Source organism: Ciconia boyciana, chromosome 5 (assembly GCF_034638445.1).
Source record: "Ciconia boyciana chromosome 5, ASM3463844v1, whole genome shotgun sequence".
Classification (NCBI taxonomy): Eukaryota; Metazoa; Chordata; class Aves; order Ciconiiformes; family Ciconiidae; genus Ciconia; species Ciconia boyciana.
In genome coordinates, this window is record NC_132938.1 from 14315950 (window position 1) to 14332789 (window position 16840).

Genomic DNA, 16840 nt, shown 5'->3' on the forward strand with positions numbered 1-16840 from the left:
GAATGGCAAAATGAAACAAATCAAATGGCACCCATGATGTTTTGATATGTTCCCCATTAAAATCAAAGTGCACTCGTGGAATTGCATTTCTGATAGAAATCTGTTTCAGTTACATTTTTCTTTGATCAGCTTTAATATACAGCCATGGAATATGAACATACAGGACAGAAGAATTATTAGGAAAAGAGGAAGTAGCAAAGAATGTAAATTATGTTATACATCAACATATTTCTTTGCCATTGCCATGTCTCATAAAGTCAGTCTTTCCTTGTGCTTTTATTTAGAAGGATTATTTGGATAGTGAAAAGAAGGCTGCCTGCAGGGAGGTTTTGCAGGACTATGCTGTGTGAAAATCCAAATTTGATCTTATCAAACAAATATGCTATCTTATTAGCACTATCAAATCCTCTTACAGTGAGTAATTTTATCATATGATCTGATTTTACGACTTCCTTCAAGTTGCAAACCATCCTTCTTTGTGTTCCGTTCTTTGCCATCTTACTATTTTTTGTATTATATGGTTGCAACTTTATTTTTTGTTGTATTTTAATTATCTGAAGTCTTTAACTGGCATGTTCAGAGCTGTTGCATTAATGATTTAGAACAGCTATTTTTAAGAATACCTATGAAACATGATTTTCTAACTAAAATAGTCTTAGTTACAGAGTCAGATTAAATCATCCCTTTTAATGCCTCTTCAGCCTTGATTGATTGCAGCAAAGGCAAAAGTATATGTGAATATTAACTTGCTCAGGTTTTGCTGGAGTATATTGGTAATTTGTGAGCTTTTCACCCTTAGGGACCTGGGATCAAATATTTATTAGATGACACAGTAAAGTATGTTCGGTAACTTCATCCTGGTCTCTAGGGGACATTTGCCTGTATCACAGAGTCATTACATTTGTTGAACTCAGCTCATTAGAGACCTGTGAGCACAGCAGGCCAGGCTCGGAGGTACATCAACAGCTCTGGCCCCACTTCTGCTCTGCTGGCAGACCTGGACCAACCTCAGATTGGAAGTGGCTGACCACCATTTTCTAAAAGGGAAATTTATTCCAATACCGCTGCCTGACCTTAAATTAAAAGAAAGGTGAATCTTTTTGTCTCTTTTAAAAGAATGATCTTACTGCTGTGAAGCTTGATAGGCACAGATTTTTTTCTGACAAACCCCCATTGGTCCTAAGATGGGCTTTTTGGTGTGGACACAGTCCCCTCACAACTGGAGGGCACTGTTTTGTTTTCGTGAAAACATAATTTTAGTGATTCACTCTGTAGGAAAAAAGTGTTACAGGAAACTGGATGCCAAAGGCAAGACTTTATTTGATGAAGTGTCAGCAATGCTGAAAGTTTAACGAATATAACAGTGCTTCATGGATTGCAGCCAGAGAGGAACTTGTGCGAGTGAAGAAAGAATTGTGGGCTGGAAATATCCATAATTACTATTTAGTATATTGAAACCTGTTCCCTGGGTTGGTGTCTGGAGAGCAGAGGAGATTTCCGATGGTGCAGCCCAATGGCTCGAGGCACAAATACACTCTATTGCACTGCAGCGACAAATCTTCCCCTGAAATCTGTGCTGGCTGCGTGGAGCAGATGCCGGGGTGGCATGGGACCAGTTTATAGCCAGTGTTTTCAGTCCTCCTCCCCCGGCAGCAGGCTTACTCAGCTGCATTTACACAGACAAAAAAGGGGCAGTCAGACAACAGGGCTGTTAATCCGCCAGAGGATGCCTGGTGCAAGGGTCTCGTCCTGGAGCAGTTGTCAGCATTTATCTCTTATGTTGCAGGAACAAAAGCGTATCCTGGAGATGGGAATCACCGGACCCGAGGGACATGCCCTGAGCAGGCCTGAGGAGGTAAGAAACTTCACTCGTTTTGTCGTTCATGGAAATATTTTGTCGAGCATGTAGTATCAGAGCTCGGCTTCTGTATGCGCAGATGATAGATGGGTGCGTGGGGAAAGGCAACAGTCTGCTTCTCCCACAGCCTCTTCCAATATTATTCAAAGCCTTGAAAAGTCCAGGTCCCTTTCAGCCTGTTTGTTTGCCTAAAATACCCTTTTGCTGCTGCAGCAGGTGCGTTCCCTTGGTCCTTGTACACTCAGGAGTCGCAGCTCCTGCTGCCCCGGGCACGGGCGTGCATGTATTTTTGAGTGTGACCCTTGTGATTTGATTCATGACAACAAAAAAATGGGCTTATCAGGGTAAAAATCAGCAGTGCAGCTTGTGGGTTAGGCTTTGGAGTAACTGCATTCATTAAAATGCTTTGGCTGAAAACTTCTATAAGATGCAAGTGTATGTATATACCATGCATATGCATATGCCCATGTATAAATCTACGTTTATGCCGACAGATACATTTGTAGTAGAAATGCAGGCTGTAGAAATGCAAATATCTGAGAATGGAAAGATGCTGCGAGGCAGCTCAGTTTATGCAACTCTCTTATAATAAAAACCAGGCTCTGTCAAGGATCATCTCAGGCATCTGGAAAGGGTTTCTTTAATGAGAAGGAAAAGGTGGAGACATGTGGATGTCCCTTAATGTACACAGTTCAGACTGTTAATGGGTTGATGGAGGGCGGTAGTGGGAAGTGACTGCTTTCCTTGAAGACTAAAGAGACAAGGCCCTGGGGATTTGAGGCTAAACTTGAAGAGATGGTTGTGGTTTGCAGATCTTTATATAACCTCTCCCCAAGGCAAAAGGAATCAGCTTAATTGGTCACATTCTTCTGTTGAACTGTTTATGTACTTTTTCATTTTGCTGTTTAACTTCCACCTAAATTATTCTAAAAGAATGGAGTAGTTTCCTTTTAATGAGAACAAGGGCCTAAGGAAAATCTGCATTTGCAGTTTCCAGAAAGGAATATTGCGTCTTTCTGACTGTGCATCTGACCACCTCGGCCCCAGCGCTGAGGTCCTGCCTCCTTCCCTGGTCTTTGCGGGTCACTTTGGGGCTTCCAGAGCAAATGTTGTGATAAAAGTCCTAGGAAAACCTGAAATGACAATCTGATTTAAGAAAAAATATTTTACAAAACTGTGAAGAATTAAGCCATGTGGTTTTGGAAGGGCTAAATTGCTCAACTTTTCTAGCGCAACCCTTAGAGAGAAATTTCTGTAACCATCAAGTTAGTATTTTCAGTCACGATGGAGTTCTAGATATTAAAATGCCGATACTGTGAGTCCATCTGGGAAGGAGGTACAAAGCTGATGAGTGGGGAAAGGAGTCTCCAGAGCCCCTGGGAAACACTGCTCCTCTGTCTGAAGACAACTGCTTTGTGTGCCTATGTCCCAGGTGGCTCCCTGGGAGGAGATTGCCTGTACACTTGATGACAGAGGGGACTTACTGGGCAATGCTTCAAAGGCTTTTATGGATTATGGGCTAAATTCAGTCCACAGTGCTGAACTTGCTGTTAGAGAATACTTTACATTCACTGTCATCTTATCCTTATGTAAAGTTTGCATAGGGTAAGCTGCCAGGGAGAGCTCAGAGGTTGTCTCTGAGCTGGGGCAATGTTTCCTTGCTTTGTTCTCCTTCCAACTGCAGGGTAGAAGTCTGAAGCAGAAAGGTGGGAGGGAGGTAAGGAGGAGCCCCATCAGATGCTTGAACGTGACCTTTCCTGGGGTGCAGGGAGCCAGGGAGCTGTATTTGTGCTGGGGCAGCTGTACCCCGTTAGCGATTACAGCCTGGATGTGGTTACTCCTAATGCAAAGTGTCTGAGGTCGGGTTAGCTCCCTGTTTCCCAGCACTGCCTCTCTCTCTATGGAAAAAGCAGAATCAACCCCTGAAGAGTTATTGTTAAACAGTGAGAAATACGGCTCAGTCCTCCATTTAATTTTTTCTTCAGTCTACTTTTGCAGTTAACTTTTTCCTCCTTGTTTTCCTCAGCTTGAAGCAGAAGCAGTTTTCCGTGCCATCACCATTGCCAGTCGAATAAACTGCCCAGTGTACATCACTAAGGTGATGAGCAAGAGTGCGGCCGATATCATTGCACTGGCCAGAAAGAAAGGTAAGAGACTTCCTTTTCTCCCACAAACGCATTTTTTTTTGTTGAACAGAAGCTCAGTGGAAAAACCTGTACATCTTGACCCAAATCACAATATATAGGGAGAGGTTACCAAAGAATGGTAACACCATCACAGACCCTGACTATTTACAGTTGGGAAGGATGAAGGGAAATCCTTCTACATCCTTCAGTTGAGAAACTCTCCCCACAAACTGTTCCCTTGAAGATTGTGTGGTAACTCTTCTTCATCCTCTCTTCCCTTTCACCTTTCCCTTAGACTGCTGTATCTCTGTTCATGGGAGGGAGATATTTTCTTCCTAACAGGGTCTAGCACATCCTCTGTGCCTTTTGGGGGTATTTCAGGGTATTACCCTCTGAGGGGTGGCTTGGGCAGTGAACCTGCTGCTAGAGATGCCTGGTGCTCACTGCTGGCCTTGCTGCTGGAGGCTGACTCTGTCAGATGTGCACTGGGGACATCTGCGGGTTGACACTGCTTGCTGGGACCGTGGAGGGATCCAGGTTACAAAGCACCCAAAAGGGACTTGTGAGCCTGGGGGCAGCCGCTTTCCAAGCTGCATTTGCGAGTCAGGAGCGTTCTGCTGGTTGGTGCTACAAAGCGTGTGAGCAATATGGAAAAGCCAAAGAGCAAAATATCATCTTGATATTTGTATTCTTGGAGACTTGGAGTATGGTGCTGGGGACCATATGCTGCTATCTGCTGGTGCTGTGCCCAAACTGGGAGCAGTAAAAAGGCATCTGTCTGTTGGAGCCCATCCTCCACCTAAATGTACTCTGAAGCGGAGCAACGTAGAGAACATGGCTGTGATTAAAACAGTACAAATTAAAACCAGATCTGAACTGTCTCCTTCTGGATTAGAAAGGGAGCTTTGTAAATACACTGATCAAAAGCATGTGTAGCTCAGAGAGCCTTCTGATTAATTTTTTATCATACAGACAAAGCCAGGGCTGCTTAATTTTCTGGGAGCTACGCTGGCCATGTAGCAATGCGTAAATTATAGATGGTTGCATGCAGCGAGCAGTATAATGTGTTGAAGAGAGAGTGGGTTGTAATCAGTTCCTGTATATCTTTGCTTTCCCCAAGGTCCCCTTGTTTTTGGAGAGCCAATCACTGCCAGCTTGGGGACAGATGGGACACATTACTGGAGCAAAAACTGGGCCAAGGCTGCAGCTTTTGTGACCTCGCCACCTCTGAGCCCTGATCCTACCACTCCAGATCACTTAAATTCGCTCTTAGCATGGTAAGACCTTCATTTTTTCTACAGGCTGATGGTCAGGCAAGTGCAAAAACCACATGGGATGAAGCATCTAGGGATCAGCTCAGTTTCCTTTAGACCAGTCTCATACACGAAACAGCAGAGAAGGGACCGTAGAAAACCAGGGATGGTTATATCCCTGTGTTTGGGCTTGTCAGTCAGGTGAGCAGGCAGGGACTCTCCAGCTCCCAGTTAGCATGTTAGAGAGGTAACTGCTGGTTATTCAGTAATTAATTATTTTTCTTTCTGCTTTTCAAGTGATTCCTAGTTGCACAGCTAGATAGTCTTTAGCCCAGGACTTCAAACTGGTTTTCTCCCTAGTTCTCTGTTTTCTCCAGCCAAATTGTTAATATATGATTGGATGGCATCCTCACCGTCCAGCATAAGCAACAGCCTGGTGGATGGACCCCCATCTGTGAGAATAGACTCAGTTTTAAGCCCCTGGTCATATCTGGCAAGCACAGCTCCTGAAATCAGGGTTGTTCCTGAATGCGGAGATACCTGGAACCGAGAAAACTTTCCTGGTGCAATTTTTGCTAAAGCTGGTGCAGGGCTGTAAGCTGTGAGCACTTTTGAGAATTAGGCTGTCCTAAACTAAATTTAAGTGTTTGTAGCAGAGTTCAGTAGTTTTAACTCCTGTGTATTGCAAACTTCTGACTTGGTAGCTTGCCTTCATCTGGGATGGACCAAAACCATGTAAGTTTACTTGTGTTTAGTTCTTGCAGCCTTGTTTTTACTTTTAGCTTGCCTTATCTCTTTATAGGTTCCAGCATCCTCAAGCTGGAAGTCAGCAAAGATAAGTGGTACATATAGAGAAGGTATGTCAGGCAGGAGAAAGAGGCCGGAGTGGATTACAAAGGAGACTGTCAGGGACTCAGGTGGAGACAGGCTGGTGACTGGAGGCCATCACTGGACAGGATGGGGGTATGGCTGACTGTCTTGAGGTTGGCAGGGAGAGGGTTATCACTAGAGAGATGAAAGGAATGTGGACAGCAGAGGGAGAAGTGTCTTTCTCATGTAGAAAAGAAGACATCAGCAATGCCTTGCCAGCAACCCAGACCATAAACCCATCCCTGAAAGTATTTCCTGCCTGTAGCCAACTGTATTTCTTCTTTAGCTTAAGCAAAAGACCATCTGCTTTGAAATGATATGGAAACTCACAGCTGAAGTCCCACTAGGACAGATTGCTAGTGCTGGAGTGAGGAACTCAACTTACCATTCAAAACCTTATTTAACGCCATGTGGTGGCACTCGTCTCACCTGGTGCCTACCTTTCTAGGGTTTCCAAAGCTCTAGACAGACTGGAAGAATTTGAACCCTAAAAGTGACCCATTGGTCTTCAGAAAACATTTCCCCCTGAGGTGTTTTCCACATGACTACGTGTGGAAAAGACAGTGCCAGTGTGGCTGGTAATATAAGGCCCCTGTATGTGTAATTCAGGCTGGGGCAGAGCTGCCCTTTAGGTAGATGGGCACGTACGTGCGACGGGAAGCTGCCGTCAGTCAATGCCACTGCTGCAGTATGCACACATCTCTCCTTGCACACGGCGGGTCAGGCTGTGCAGTCCACCCAGCCCAGGTTTTAACTCAGCTGCCCTAACGATGCTGCATTCACGGCGCTATCGGTGAATGCACAGCTGAGCTCTGAGTTACATGTGTTTCTGGTAAGAATATGCAGGAATTTGTTCTGTTGTGATGGTCTGGTGGCAGAAATTATTTTCCATAATCGAGCCTTCTGTTCCTTAAAACAAGGAAGAAAAATGACTTTTCTGGTCTGATCCAGCACTATCAGCACTATAAAGAGTGAAGCTCATTGTGTAAGGGGAAGGGTCTTAGCCAGCACATGTGAATGTGTATCAAAACGTTTGGCTCTTTACTCTGTCAGACATGGCTATATGTTTTCTAGAAGAGAGTTCCAAAATAATAGTAAGTGGGTCAAAAGAGATTTGCTAAAATAGCAAGAGAATTTTTAGAACTGGAATAGAAATAATGAGTTTTTTTAACACTAACATCAGAAGGACAAACTGAGGAGTCACAGAAGTTTTCATTATCCTCCAAGCATGCAAAAATGGCTTTATTTTTCTGGTGGCTTAAAGTCCTAGATCTTAAATGACAGCAGCTTAGTCTGCTTTCAGTTTTAATACTTTAAATCTATACTGTGAAACTAAAAAAAGAGCTGTATATTTTATCAGTCTGCCACGCATTTGTGGGAAATTTTATGTAAGGACGATGGTAAAGACAGTATTTCACTTTTCTATTGCACTGTTCATCAGGAGACTAATATTTCACATTAATTAAAAAATCCTTACAACATTCTTCCTCTGCAAGTACGCAGCGTACTGCTTGTGCTGTTTTCCAGAGAAAGTGTTGATTTTTCACTTTGTAAAACTGAATGTATAAAAATCCAGCATGTCTCATGGGGTTTACAGATTGGATTTGCCTCATGAGATTTGGTCCTTGTTTCACCTATGGGCCATGCACCTGAGGTAGCTTTCATCTTCCGTGGTGTACTGCTGCGTTATTGCCGCTGTGATATGCTGTCTCTTCTGAACTAGAGATGTGAGATCTTGGTGCTTCGTGGAAGATGTAATCTGCCGTGAAAGCCTTGTTTACAGTGAAGAATAAGATGACGAGGTATTCATGTGCATTTAAAGATACACATATGTCCACTGTTAATTCCTACCACTCCCTCTTTTGGAGATGTTTTCTGTGGTGATTCCTTCTTGTCTGTCAGTTTTTTAGCTGATCTGATGCTCATCCCCCATTTGACAGCAGAGTATAGCTAGACAGTAGGAGTGCCTGTGTGGTTAACCAGGAGGTGTTGGGTGGCTCCTGAGCTACATGCTTCAGCTGCAGAAGTCTTCTGTTGACTAGACTGGGGAGTGCAGTGCACGTCATTAAATGCCAGAGGAGAGGGAGAACGGAGTTCAGAGGAAGCAACTCCTTTTTATCTTTCAGGTGTGGGAATTAATAGCATGGTGTAAGAAGAGCAACATAACCTCAGGGAAATGGGCAGTGATACAGGGCCTGGCTGTGACATTTATGTTTTCATGGTTGTATTCATCAGAGTGCAGAAAAGAGAGAGAGGATAAGTCACAAGAAGCTTAGCTGACAGAAGAGGAACAAAAAGGAAGAAATGGCATTGCAATCTTCTGACTTTATTGTTGTGTTAAATAAATGAATGTTTAACTGATGGATTCGGTTTCATCCTATGGAGTAACACCAGGCAGTCATTAATAATCAGGAATAGCTAAAACATAGCTGCCTCTTCACTATTAAGTACATGGGTTTGGCTTCTGCTAAAACCTGGATGGATGGATGTGAGCATGGTGAAGAACTAGAAGAGAGGCCAAAGGTTGTTCTTTGATTGTCAGCAATCATTAGGGCTGGCAGCCCAGAAAATTGCATTAGAATTACTGATGTGTGACATTTTTTTCCTCTGTACATGGCTATTTGTTAGCTTGCTGGAATCTAAATTTGTGGACCAGAATCATTCAGATGTTTCAGAGCTGGAACTTACATAATTAGTTAAAGAAAAGGATGACATGCTCTTGGGGACATCGTCCTTCTGGAGTGATAGAAGAGAAATCGTAGTGTGTTTTAATGTGCTTGACTCTTGTAAGCTTAATCAAGACCTAAAAATATCACCTATTTCCTGTGGATATTGAAGAACCTATCTTCTTTTTTGTCTTTCTATTTTTGCAAGATTCTGCATATTGGTTATGTTCTTCCTCCTTATTCCCAAGAGCAGCTGTGATCCAGTTCTTCTCTCTGCAAAAAAATTTTCTCTAGGCTGAAAAAACAACTTCTTAAATAAAAGCGTTGTTATTTGGTAGTTTTTTTGTATTTTACTCCATGCCTTTTTCTGTGTAAGACCTTTAAGTTAGATAAATCCAGAGCACATGTTTGACTTGCACTATGCCTTTCTTTGTTTAATTAGAAGACTACTTGATAAAAAACTTTCCTTCCTTTTTTATTTTCATGGTTCTGTTTTGGAAGGTCAGACAAGAAATATTCATGTAAGAATTGCAAGAAACATATGTGTGCAGGGGAGAAATGCAGGGAAACAAGCTTGATGCTCATGACTTTGCATTGTAAAATTTGCCAATATTTTTCAACATGGTTGTGAATTAATTTATCTTGAGAGTGGCAGATATTTCATACAAGCTTCTGATCATTTCCTTAATCCTGGAGTAATCCCTTGTTCTGGTTAGTGGGCTTGTGCCTGATCTCTGTCGATAAGCAGCCTGAAACCCAAGGGGCTGTAATCTGGGAGTTCAGCGTGCTCCAGGGGGAAAGTGGAGATGTCCAATGCCATTGTTGCTCTTCAGTGATCTGTAGCCAACATGTAAAGGCTGCTGACATGATTTACAGCCTATGCCTCTGGTGTGTAGGCTTGAAAGGTCCATTTACAGCTAGTCTGAGACCAAGGTAGCCTTGGTGATGCCTGGTCTAAACCTTCGGTGTGTTAACTCCACAGTGGGGACCTGCAGGTGACGGGAAGTGGACATTGCCCATATAGCACTGCCCAGAAAGCCATTGGAAAGGACAACTTCACTATGATTCCTGAAGGGGTCAATGGAATTGAGGAAAGAATGACTGTTGTCTGGGACAAGGCTGTAGTAAGTAATTACTTACTTTTATGGACTAAAAAGAAATTGAGTGTTGGCTGAACAAAGAAAGCCAGGAGACTCTTGGCCAGTACTTAAGTGACTTTCTAATATATTTCTGTGAATTCCCTGAGAGAGCGCTACTACAAGGTGAATTGTTTATTCCAAAAACCTTCTCCAGTTTTATAAACTCAGGGCTGTGTTTCACTTTTGACATTGCAACAGTATCATGTTTTATTAGACCTGAGGCTTCACAGACTCCACCGCTCAATTTTCCAGTTGTGTCAGAGTGGATGCTTCTCAGAGATGTAGGATCTGGAGCAGTTTAATGATTTTGAAGTGGACCCCATATAAATGTGATGAATGAATTGTTTGAATTTGGGAAGTGTCTCATTGTTTCTGAGAAATTACAAATGGATGGCAGCCGAGCCTGAGGCTAGATGATAAAATGCTTTGAAGGAGAACATTGCATGTAATTCATACTCGCATATTTTGCGGTGGGGTGCTGGTATAAGTTAGCAATTTTTTGATGGTTCCATGGATCCTAATATATAATGATTCGTCTTCACATACACACCCATGCGCACGCACGCACACTGACACGCTCACTCATTACCTTACATTGCATTGCACTCGAATGCATATTGCAAACTGGGAAGTGGTAGTATTTACAATGCTGTCATGAGCACTTCTCCCAGACTGTGTTTAATAAGCACTTTCTTCAGGGACCGCTATTGAGATTCCAAGCACAGAAGCAGCTTCAGATATCTGCCGTGTAGGAGCAAAGCAGGGAAGCAAGCAAAGTGCAGCCAGCCAGCGATATTTCCCTTTTGTTACTCCCACAAAGGGAAGGAGCTGCAGCAAGGGCTGCAACGTGGGATTTAGAGGTGGTAACATTCAGTCCTGCACCACTGAATAGCTTATATTTTGCAAATCTCATGTTTTACCAGGTAGCAAATCAGTGTTTATTTAATATTTTAAAAGTTTGGCACTGTTGTTCTTCCTTGGAACATTGTTCTTGCTTATTGCCAGGGAAGACCCCAAAATACTCTACTGAGAAATGAAAATGCTGTTGTGTACAGCTGCTATTAAGCCATCACTGACTGTATAAAAAGTTCAATTGGTGGTGACATTTCTCCAGGCAAGGACTTTATAATTGGGGTTGTATTACTTAGATGTATAGGTTTGGTAATACTAATAGTAGAATGGACTTAATTTGCAAAAAATGTTTCTGAAAGAGTCTGAATCTTGATCTTTTATTTAATCTCTTAATACTCATATAAGTTTCTCTGTTTTAAAATCATTAAAACATTTAAATGGAAACTACTAGGACTAGCAACAAAACACACGTAGGCATCACTGTGTGGAGAAAGGGACCTTGGATAACTGAGCAACCTGATGGTATAATTTGCATTAAGGTTTTATTGGCTGCTCTTTGGGATGCCAGGAATAACACATTCACTTATTTGAAACTCCCAAGTAATGTGCCTTGTATAAAGTCCCGCTTGATAAAACCTCTGTTTCACGCAACATCACCATATATACGAACCACATGCTTTTCTGTATCTCCCTGATCGTTTGAATAGTACGTCCCCATTTTATAAGCATGTTTTGCTCAAGTCACATTGTTTTTAGGCCACAGGTAAGATGGACGAGAGCCAGTTTGTAGCTGTCACCAGTACCAATGCTGCCAAAATCTTTAATCTGTATCCAAGAAAAGGCCGGATTGCTGTAGGATCGGATGCTGATGTGGTTATTTGGGACCCTGATAAGGTGAAGACTATAACAGCTAAAAGCCATAAATCGGTAAGGAGAAAAGGAAAACCAGCAAGAAAAAAGAAATGTCACTGTTGCTTTTCAAATGTTGGTCTAATTCATGTGTACACCAAATATATGGGATATAGAGGAGTGGGGTAACTGCCTACTCCTATTCTGAAATGGGTAAATGTTTCAGAAGATGAAAGTATTGAAATCTTGCATTGGAAGCACTGGGGTCAGGAAGGATTTCTTTCTCTCCGCATATACCATTGCGCTATTTTTTGCATGCTTGTGGCAGATGTGTAAATAGGTGTGAATCAGCAGGTCTGCAGCTGAGGTTAGTAAAGCTGTGATGATAAATTTAAAACCAGCTCACTTTTTTGCTTACCTGAAGAGCACCTGATACTATAAATCGCATGATTAAATCAACAGTATTCTAAATTATGACAGATGATTAAATATTTTGATAATACAGCTCTGAGCAGCTTCACTGCTGGGATTTTCTATGTAATTCCAAAGCTTTGCTGCATACTTCTCTGCCCTTAGTGCAGAGTACCAGTGACTCACAGTTGCTTTGATTTTGACTGTGACAGGTTTTATCTTATGTGTTGTGAATTTCAAAGTTGTTCTCTTACTGTTCAGTGCTTTGGTCTTTCATATTGGGGAATTCTTCCAAAAGTTTTACTGGAAATCCAATAATATGGCTTATATTAAAAAGGCATAAACCTTTAGAAACCTTTAAAAAGTAAGTTGAGGTGATTCAGTTTTTATTTCTTTATCTTGGGATCTCTCTGTATTTTCAAGAAAGTAATAGTCACCTGTCCTTTGACAGTCATTCCCATTTGGACTCAGGCTTTCCTGGTCCTTTCTGGGCTTTTTCAGACAGAAATATGTGTGCTGGCCCCTTTGAAATCCCATTATACAGTCACAGCACATGCATGGTGGGACCATGTTCTCTGTGTATCTGGCAGCTGAGTCACAATTTTCCTTCTTATTAAGGCTATTGCACTTCTCGAGGCTCTGGGTAAATATGGAAGGTCCTCAAAAACAAATGAGATCAAGCTCTGATGGAAAGTGAGCAATGGAAAGGAAAAGTCTGATCCAGGAAAGTCTGATCAGAGAGATTCTTTTAAATCATTTCATATCGTAATGCATTGCTTTTCCTTCAGACAAAACCATTTTATGCACCTCTTAAAGGCAGTTGTCTAAAAATATGACTACAAGTACAGATTATAAGTTACTAACTGAAAGAGATCTTGTACCAAACTTGCAGTGAATATGTTGGTTGATCCCCAGGCCATTGAGTACAACATCTTTGAAGGAATGGAGTGCCACGGTGCCCCGCTTGTGGTCATAAGCCAAGGGAAGATTGTGTTTGAAGACGGAAATCTGCACGTAAATAAGGGAATGGGCCGCTTCATCCCTCGCAAACCTTTCCCTGAATATCTTTACCAGCGCATCAAAATCAGGAATAAGGTAATGTCAGATATTATTTAGTCTTCTTTATAGCCATACACTCTTGGAACCACAGTAGCACATGTTTTTTTATTATTATTGTGCTAAGATGAGTCCATATCAGATGGACTATTTATGACTTGTTCAAAACGTGACCAAAAAACTGGTTCCTCTGCAAGCATGAACTGATGTAACTTAATTAACACCATGAGCTTCAGTGGGTAGAGCATATAATTGCCAGTTGGGCATAATTGCCTTATGTCCACCTGTGCAGTCTTTTGAAGGGAGGTGGAATAGTGATAGAATTTACTTTTATTTAAAATTCAGGAAAAAGATAAAGCTTCTCTGGGAGGCGAGTTAGCCAGAAGAAAAACAGAATTTTAAATTGTTACTGAGCTTTGCATACTGAACAGCCACACTGCAGAGAAGAAAAGCATGCAAGCCAGAGATACTCATTATATTTGGCATCTCTGAACTCTTGTTGGTGCATTTGCTGAGCTGAGTATAGCAGCATTCACAGCTCAGAAAACTTTTTGTTGTAATAACAAGCTTGGGAAATGACCAAGATTAAGACTGGGTCACTTTTCACTGGTTTTGAATTTTATCAGTGCTCCTCTGTTGAAAACCAATTGGCTTGGCACTAGTTCGGGGTTATGTGGAAATTGCTTTTTGCTACTGAGCAAGAAATTCACTGTGTGAGGACAGGTAACAAGACAAATTGACTAACCCCCATATTTTCTTCAACCAAGCATATATCATAGCCTGTGGGGAGAGCAGCTGAAATTAAGTCTATGAGCGAGTTGATGGATTTTATCTTTCGTCATTTGTTACACAAATTCTGCCAAGCTGTAGGATACAAAAGGTCTGCTCTTCTAATGAGAAAAGGCACTGTAAAAATCAAATGCATCTGCAAAAGTTTTGCAAAATACCAATCTGTATTACACTTTTTTTACATTATCCACTTAGATGACATGGGCCTTCTCTTCACACTTGCCTCTCAAGAGTTTAGCACATGGGAGTGCTATATAAACTATATTATTATAATCTAATAATTATATACATGTAATATATTAATATAATATTAAACTATATAAATTACACATAAATTATATATTAATTATATATAAGGTATACATTAATTATATAAATATAATTTAAATAGTGAAAACAACACTTTAAAAACAAATATCAGAGTGCTGTCTTATACCAGGAGTTTGCACAAAAGTAACTGGGCCAAGTAACGTGCATCTTGCAAGTGGGCCTGGATTTTGGGAAAGACCTTTGATTTTAGATACTTAGGAAATACTTACCTTTAGATACTTAGGTCTGCAAAAGGACCAAGAAAAGGACTGACATTTTCGCTCTTGCAGCTCCCTCTGTTGCCTGCTGAGAGGAAGGGAGAACAGATTCATGTCCGCGTTTCTTTTCCCACTATCGAATTTTATCGACAGGAAATATTTAGAAAAACCCAGTGATGGTCATATCAGGCACCATTTGATATGTCAGTGCATGACAGAGGAATATAGAAAAAACATGTCAAACAAGGGGCTGCAGAGCTGCAACCGGCATAGGATAGCAGTTTAAATATATTCCTCGCGCAGGGACAGCAGTATAAATTCCTGCTTTTGTGGATCCCTGTGAGATGGTTTCATTGCTGTCGTTGGCAGCTGCTCCCTTCTGGGCATTAGTTTTGGCTCAGCCTGCGAGACGGTGGCTCTTCTGAGCCCAATGTCCCCATCACCGAAAGCAAGGAAAAGGCATTGATTTCTGTTAAGAGCTGGATCAAACCCCTGTGAATAGTGTCCTTCATATATGGTATTTTAATTTCACTGTTAATCTGTTGGGGAAATGGCTCTGAAATAATAATCTTTTAAGCCACAGATTTCTGATCTCTTTTATGAGCTTTGGATTCTGCAATTCAATGGCTTCAGGCTCCTCCTGAAAATTGGAACTGTTTTAAAAAATATTATTTCCTAGATTCCTGTGATTTTAAGACCAGTGAGGCTGTTATGATTGTCTTTTCTCATATTCCTTATAGGAACTGTAGAGGGATAAAATCTAGAGACCTCAGACTGAAATCAGAGCTCAAATGACAGACACTCTATTGACAAATAAGGAAAGATGGGTCCCATGCCACAGTCTAGTGTATAACTGCTTTTCTAGTTCATGACAAGAAGTGGAACATTTTGAAATTTTAATTTAAAAATTGCCACCACTTTTCAATGAGTTCTAATGAAGATAATGATATATTTGAAGGGGAGGAGCAGAGAGAATACAGGTAGGAGTGAAATTGCTACACTCAGTATAGTGGGTATCAGTCTTGCAACAAGCAGAGTGGGATTCAGCAGCTGAACCAGCCCTGCTGAACAGCCTCTGAATGGAGAGAGAAGAGGTGATGGTGACTGATATTACTTAAAATAAAGATCTTAGGTCAGATCTGTTCTTTTGAATCCCATTTTCCCCCATTGACTGTGAAGGATGCCTAATAAGGATCTCTCTCTCTTATAATTTATAGATATTAAAAAAAATGGAGGGAGGAGGCTTTATAGTTTCCTTTATCTATAAAGCAGACTGTAGCTTTGATGAGAATGTAGATGTGTTTTTACTTCAGCTAATGCAGAATCTAGCTCTGTGCTCAGTGGTCTCTGCGTGTAGGGAGGAGTATCGTTAGGGAGCATTATCAGAGCATTCAGTGTCTGGGTTTTTATCCTCCTCTTGATCTAGGTGGGAGGACTGCAAGGAGTCTCCAGAGGAATGTATGATGGGCCTGTGTATGAAATCCCAGCTACACCAAAATATGCAACTCCTGCACCCTCAACTAAATCCTCCCCTGCCAAAAACCAGCCCCCACCAATCAGAAACCTCCATCAATCCAATTTTAGCTTATCAGGTAAGTCAGAAAGACTCATGCCTCATCAGAAATGTTTTAAAGCCATGAGTATGGATTATTGGTGATAAATTTCAATTATAATTACTTCTTTAATCAAATATGAAAGGATTATATATACTCACATACATGCATATACTTACATATATATATATACACATATGTGTATATATACACATATGTTACATATATATATATGTATATGTGTATATATATATGTTTTTATACATTCTTTCCCTAGGAATATTTTACAAATTGCCAAACATTCAAAATGTTTGCAGTCTAAAATTTTGCTCTGCATGCAGTCTTTTAATATTATTTACCTGGCCCATTACAGTTAGCTGAGGTCTCTGATTGCTGTGACTGATGATGCCCCTTGCTGGTATGTACAGCTGACGGGACTTGGGTCTGGTGCAACCCATGTGGCTCAGACATCTCAGATTTCTTTCTTGCTGCATCACCAGAAATTGCTGGACGTGGAAACTAACTGTTCTTGTCCACGGACGGCAAACCATGTGCAGAAGCTATTCGTATGCAGATTAGAGTATTTCTTGTCTTCTCTGCTCTTGGTGCCCAAAACATTTTCCATGGTACATAAGAAACAGAATGGAAAATCATCCTTTGGGGTTGTTGGAAATAATTCTTGTCATCTGAAGACAATTACAAGTGTGTCAAATCCTTATCCTTCAAAAGTCTACAGCCCAGTTGGTAAATAAGTGGCTCCTTATGATGTTATGAAAGTCACTGGGTTTTCTCCCCTGTGGGAGCCAATGGTAGAGTTTTCCTCCCTGACAGATCCTGTCTTTAGAAACTAAATTAAACTTCTGGAAGAAAGCCCAAGGAGAGCAAATATTT

General features: G+C 41.3%; 1 protein-coding gene across 1 annotated transcript in view; it reads left to right on the forward strand.

The window, feature by feature from the left end:
* The window catches only part of CRMP1 (collapsin response mediator protein 1), a 48715-nt gene that overhangs the window by 29902 nt on the left and 1973 nt on the right, over window positions 1-16840 (forward strand). The window contains exons 7-13 of the mRNA XM_072862196.1: window positions 1787-1855; window positions 3885-4005; window positions 5105-5261; window positions 9756-9897; window positions 11521-11691; window positions 12940-13119; window positions 15823-15988. Coding sequence (XP_072718297.1) covers window positions 1787-1855; window positions 3885-4005; window positions 5105-5261; window positions 9756-9897; window positions 11521-11691; window positions 12940-13119; window positions 15823-15988 — 1006 coding nt within the window. The remainder of the gene's footprint in view (window positions 1-1786; window positions 1856-3884; window positions 4006-5104; window positions 5262-9755; window positions 9898-11520; window positions 11692-12939; window positions 13120-15822; window positions 15989-16840) is intronic.